We start from the raw sequence: 6,708 nt of genomic DNA on the forward strand, positions 1-6,708 counted from the left end.
GGCTTTCTGGCTATTGCCAGTTTCAGTGTGGCTTTCCTTGCCAGGAAGTTGCCTGACAGTTTCAATGAAGCCAAATTCATCACTTTCAGCATGTTGGTCTTTTGCAGTGTTTGGTTATCCTTTATTCCCTCCTACCTGAGCACTAAAGGAAAATATATGGTAGCTGTGGAGATCTTTTCTATCTTAGCCTCCAGTGCTGGGGTGCTGGGGTGCATCTTTCCCCTAAATGCTATATCATTGTTTTAAGGCCTGAACTGAAAAATAAGGAACAGCTGATAAGACGAAAGGCTGGATGAATGTGTGAGTGTGTTTTGCTTTAGTCTGCACAACCAATAGATATTTGGTTGTTTGGGTGTTTATGAATTTTTTTTCTTGGTAGATCTGTTCTATTTCAATTTTCTTTGGACCTCTCTATCTTTTAAACATATATACACACTCTCTTTCCTAAAAAAACAAAACCCTTGCACTCTGTAGCAAGATCTCCTTGAATTATTTAGAGCAAGTCACTTGCAACCCATGAACCTATAACACCAGGGGCGTAGCGTGGGTTGTCAGCACCCGGGGCAAGACAAGAAATTTGCACCCCCTAACCCGTGGATTTTAGCACTCGAGTCTCTTCTGCCCCCCCCTGATGTTGTGCCCAGTGCGGCCGGCCCCCCCTGCACCCCCCACGCTACGCCACTGTATAACACAGAGTTGAGCAGAGTTGTGTAACTTAAACTCTCAGAGTAAGGATTCAGAGAATTTAGCCAAATAATGAATGTGCATAGCCTGGACAGATTTTGCCTGGTGCCTAAAGATATATAATGATGGTAGCAGGTGAGCCACAATGAGGAGAGCACTCCACAAATAGGGAATCACTGCAAAAAAGGCCTGTTCTCGTGTTGCCACCCTCTGGATCTCTTGTGGAGCAGGCACAGGAAGAAGGGCCTCATATGATGAGCACATGGTCTGGGTCAGTTCATTTGGGGAGAGGCAGTCCTTGTGGCATTGTGATCCTGAACAACTGAAGGCTTCATTGGAAAAACCAGCACTTTTATTTGACCTGGAAACTAATGGGTAGTGTGGCAGTTGTGCCATTATTGTTGTTATATGCTCAAACATTCTTGCACCGGTGAGCAACCTGGCCACTGAATTCTACACTAGCTGTAGTTTCCAAACAATCTTCGGAGGCAGACCCTTATATAACACATTGCTGTGATCTCACCTAAAAGTTACCTTTCAAGTACTCATCCAAGCCAAAGCATCCTTTGATACTCAAGTAGATGGAAGGAAAGAGGAAATCTTCAGATGTAACAAACAAGTTTCCTTCTGCAATTATACAGAGGAACCCCAACCTTGACTTTGTAATTATTTCCCTCTGTTATTACAGCAATTACTATTATTAATTATGTTGCATGTTGAACCCCTTGTGGAATTTGAATAGGAAAGAAATTGAAAGTTGTTATTTAGTCAATATACCCATTAGAATTTATAACTACTGTAAGGGTATAGTGGTGATTAAACTTCAGGATTCTGGCGTATTTGAAAACTGAATGAACATTTAAATCAGCTGGTGACATTCAAATAATGGAATTTTCAGTGAAAAGAATGTCATGTTTCTCAAGTGAATATTTGCCTTCAGACTCAGGATGGCGACATTTGCTATTTTGCTGCTGACACTGCTTCCTGAAATGACATGCAAGAATCACATGGTGAAGTGTCATGTCCATGATCCACACCCTCCACTTCACAAGTATCACCAGTCAGGAGACCTCATCCTTGGTGGCTTAGCTTCTCACAGCTTCATCATTTCCAATGCATTAGCCTTCACTAAAGAACCCCCACAGGCATTGCCTGAAGAGCTTGCGTAAGGAGTTGCTCTTTCTTTTATCTCTTTCTGTTTTTCTTAGCTTCTTTCTCTGAATATTGAAAGCTAGGGCATATGGATTTTTTAACATAGAAAGCATAAAGAATTCAATTAAGGATATGTCCCTTGTTCCCCATAGCAAGATAATAGAATATGATAAATATAAATTTCTTTCACTGACTAATATAGGCTTGCATAGACTAGTTCCACATCTATTTTGAAATCTGTTGTGGTCCATCTTAACAGGGAAAGGAATCTCAGTGATATGTGATAGATTTTGTATTCTTCCTTTATATGTTCCAGAGTTTAAAAAATGTTTTTAACACATAAAAGGGGGTTAATAGGCTTACTGAAAAACAAAAACCTAGCAATTTTGTACACTACCCTGGACTGCATCCAAAATGTGGTTTAAAATACTCTACTATTTCATAAAGCAAACAATGATGAGAATGCAATAATTGTGATTTATAAAATGAGAGATATCTTTTTGATACAGAATGCAATTCGTATTTCAGAGTAGTGACTAAGAATTACCAGCACATCCTAGCCTTGGAATTTGCAGTGAAGGAGATCAATGACAACCCTCAGATCTTACCCAATACCACCTTGGGCTTCCACATATTTGACAGCTATTTCATTGCAAAAGGGACCTATCATGCTACAATGCTGCTAATGTCCAGCCCAAACAGATTGGTCCCCAACTACAAATGCAACATCCATCATCATTTGATAGCAGTCATTGGGGGACTGGACCCCCTAACCTCTCTTCATGCTGCAACAGTCTTGGATATCTATAAAATTCCACAGGTATAATGTATCCATCTCTGTGCTGAGCATCATGGATTTAAAGTTGTTGTTTTACTTTCATGGTTGCATTGCCTGCCATATTTCACCTTGTGGTTCAGAGGCCAAAATATGTGAACTGGTGTGGTGAATAAAGCATAAGCATAAGCTTCAATACCACAGCAAGACTCTTATACAGGGGATACGATTTTAAATTTATTGATGCAATTTGGAAAACACACACGAAATAAATACTTTTTATTTGAAGAGAGACTAATTATGCAGGTTGATTTCCATTCAGTCACCAATCTTTTGGGGGGAAATGTACAAAAGTCTCAGGGTTGTAAACATCATTGCCTCACAAATTTAATACAAGTAGATTGAAATGATGGTGATTGAGTGGGAGTTGAAAACAGCAGCTTTCGGATTGTGCTTCTCAGAAGCGGAGTAACAAGTTATGGAGCATAAATCCCATCAAAGGAAAATTTAGATGAGAATTCATGGGACTATGCTAAAATTAACACACATGTGGTATCGAATATCTACTAGACTGTACTACATGAAGTTGATGTTATGCCCACATTGTGTTCGCAGGAATGAAGGCAGAAGGGTGTATGTATCTCTTTATGAAGTAAATTTGCATTTACTAAGGATTTGTGGTGTAGCATAGGATCAACATGGGCATGCAAAATGTTGGCAGAAGGGTGTCTGTGTGTCTTTATGCCGGGAGTATAAGCACATGTTATAACAGAAGCTGGTAAATGTGTTTTGACTGAAAAAGAAAGCTACAACAATGTAGAGTGTCCAGGGTTTAAATACAGCAGGACAATTCTTTTCTTGGAAACATGGTACCTTTCTTGTTCTTCTTTATAGTGACAGTCTTCAACCTCCAATTTTCACTTTTATTTGGTGGGTACGCTTAATTGGCAACAGTAACACAAAATACTTTCAGTATTATTATTTTCAGCATCTTGTATTGAGTGATGGAGCAACATTGTCCTTACTCAAAAGGTAACTTAAATGTTGAATAAAAATGACTGAATATATTCATGAAACTATTCCTATTCTTTCTTTCTTTTTCTGCAATCCCTTTTAGCTCATATATAGCCCTGCTCCAGTCATGGAGGATAAAACTCCAGGCCTTTCCTTCTACCAAATGGTCCCACAGGAAGCCCTTCAGTATAAGGGGATTCTCTCCTTACTTCTGCATTTCAGGTGGACCTGGGTTGGACTTTTTACTATGGATCTTGAGAACGGAGAAAGATTTGTGCAAGCCGTGGTTCCAACGTTTACTTCTAGTGGCATTTGTTTTGCCTTTATTGAGAGAGTATCCAAATTATCTCTTGTCACTGATCTTAAAGACTTAATACAGCAGGGTGCAAAAATATATGATAAAGTAATGAGTAGCAAAGTCAATGTGATAGTCCTCTATGGAGAATCTTATTCTATGATATTTCTGAGATGGCTTCCATATTTATCTGAGCAAGAACATGTGAAAATTAACCCAAAGGGTATAGTGTGGATAATGACAGCTCAGGTGGAGCTGACTTCTCTCGTTTATCAAAGGACTTGGGATAAAGAAATAATCCACGGGGCTCTGTCCTTTGCAATTCACTCCAATGATATATCAGGATTTCAACAATTTACTGCCAGCAGAAAACCTGCCACTTCAAAAGAAGATTATTTCATCAAGGATTTCTGGCAGCAGGCATTTGCCTGTTCATTCCCAAGTACAGGTGCAGAAGATATGGATGGGGATATCTGCACTGGAGATGAGAACGTGGGGACTCTTCCTGGGCCTTTCTTCGAATTGAACATGATTGGCCATAGCTACAGCATCTACATGGCTGTTTATGCCATGGCGCATGCTGTTCATGACATGGTCTCATGGAGACTCAAATCAAGAATGTTAAAGGACCAAGGGCAGTTGTCATTTCAAAATCAACAGCCATGGCAGGTAATGAAGCAAATTTTCTCTTGCAGTAGGGCACCATATAGAATCATAGAGTTGGAATAGACCACAAGGGCCATCGAGTCTAACCCCCTGCCAAGCAGGAAACACCATCAGAGCACTCCTGACATATGGTTGTCAAGCCTCTGCTTAAAGACCTCCAAAGTAGGAGACTCCACCACACTCCTTGGCAGCAAATTCCACTGTCGAACAGCTCTTACTGTCAGGAAGTTCTTCCTAATATTTAGGTGGAATCTTCTTTCTTGTAGTTTGGATCCATTGCTCCGTGTCCGCTTCTCTGGAGCAGCAGAAAACAACCTTTCTCCCTCCTCTATATGACATCCTTTTATATATTTGAACATGGGTATCATATCACCCCTTAACCTCCTCTTCTCCAGGCTAAACATGCCCAGCTCCCTTAGCCATTCCTCATAAGGCATCGTTTCCAGGCCTTTGACCATTTTGGTTGCCCTCCTCTGGACACATTCCAGTTTGTCAGTGTCCTTCTTGAACTGTGGTGCCCAGAACTGGACACAGTATTCCAGGTGAGGTCTGACCAGAGCAGAATACAGTGGCACTATTACTTCCCTTGATCTGGATGCTATTGATGCAGCCCAGAATTGCATTGGCTTTTTTAGCTGCCGCGTCACACTGTTGGCTCATGTGAAGTTTGTAGTCAACCAAGACTCCTAGATCATGGGTGCTGAAATAGTCCATGGTTTGTTCAATAAATTATCTCCCTGATTTTTTTGGGTTTGTTTCTTTGTTTGTTCTTTTTTGAGACTGTTGCTACTGAATATATTTGTAAGACTGATACACATCCTCTTCTTCTCATTTCCTTTTTAAAATATAGTTCCATCATTTCCTCAGAGGTGTATTATTTAATCATAGTGCTGGAGATGAGGTTTCCTTTAACCAGAATGGGGAGTTGAAAGTTGGGTTGGATGTTATTAATTGGATTGTTTCCTTAAACCAATCCTTTCATAAAATTAAAGTTGGGAGGATGGATCCCCAGACTTCTTCACGTCACGTTTTCACCATCCATGAGAATGCTATAACATGGCAAAGGCGGTTTAACAAGGTAGGGAGATATCCAATTTGGAATGAACATTGACTTCAGTACTGTTTGTAAACATCATTTCACTTGACCACAATGATTTTGTGATGTATGTATGAAGAATTCTTGAGCTGGTCAGGGAAATTACACTTCATGAACTTATTCACCACGGTAGTGTTACAGATAATTATTATTTTGAGAATTATTATTATTTTGAGAAATTGATAGATATATTTATCTTTTGCTTTGAATATATGTCAAATGATGATCTTTGGTTGAGATCCAAAGTTTGTCGTGCACATTGATTTCATTGTATCAGTTCAGAGCACTCCGTCTTTGAATATCACTTAAGATCATTTTCATTCAAAACATTCAAAATTCCATCAATAAGACCAAAGTACAGTAGTACCTCACGTTACAAACTTTGCCCCAGGATGAGAACGGAAATCGTGTGCCGCGTTGCGGCGTCAGTAGGAGGCCCCATTAGCAAAAGCACACCACAGGTTAAGAACAGACGTCCAGAATGAATTAAGTTCATAACCTGAGGTACCCCTGTATATGTAACCTTTACTCATTTTATTTATGAAATAATCTTCGGCAGCGTGGTTGAAACCAGCTCTATGAAAAGGAAGGAAGTGAGAAAATGAGGTAGAATCTCCTCTTTTGCTCCCCACCTTTCCATCAAGTGGAAAACATTATTTCTTGCTTGCCTCTATCAAACCAGAACTTCACTATTTAGAACACTAACTCTATCATCTTCCTAATGCCCAATGAAAAAGGCAATTACAAGAATTTCTTTTTACTTCTTTCCTTCTCAAACAAGAAAACGATTTAGAATTCTTCTCCTGTCCTGTACCTTTTGGTTAAAAAAGGAAATACAATCAATCTCTCTCTCTCTCTCTCTCTCTCTCTCACACACACACACACACACACAGAGAGAGAGAGAGAGAGAGAGAGAGAGAGAGAGAGAGACAGACAGACAGACAGACAGACAGACACAAACACATGCTAGGGATGGGATGATCTATGCAAATTTACAAAGAGCAACCATCATATGAAGAATGCAGG

The 6,708-nt window shown here is 39.8% G+C and overlaps 1 protein-coding gene across 1 annotated transcript; it reads left to right on the top strand.

Annotated features, from left to right (window-relative positions):
- Nucleotides 1-2,377: 2,377 nt before the first annotated feature.
- LOC309516528 (vomeronasal type-2 receptor 26-like) lies at nt 2,378-5,697 on the top strand (the record flags this gene model as incomplete). The annotated part of the gene is made up of 3 exons (XM_082195290.1): nt 2,378-2,656; nt 3,729-4,589; nt 5,437-5,697. The coding sequence occupies exons 1-3, from the start codon at nt 2,513-2,515 to the stop codon at nt 5,695-5,697; spliced, it is 1,266 nt and encodes a 421-aa protein (XP_082051416.1). The 5' UTR covers nt 2,378-2,512.
- Between the last annotated feature and the right edge of the window lie 1,011 nt (nt 5,698-6,708).

This window comes from Podarcis vaucheri, assembly GCF_965113315.1.
Source record: "Podarcis vaucheri genome assembly, chromosome: 13".
Lineage (NCBI taxonomy): Eukaryota > Metazoa > Chordata > Lepidosauria > Squamata > Lacertidae > Podarcis > Podarcis vaucheri.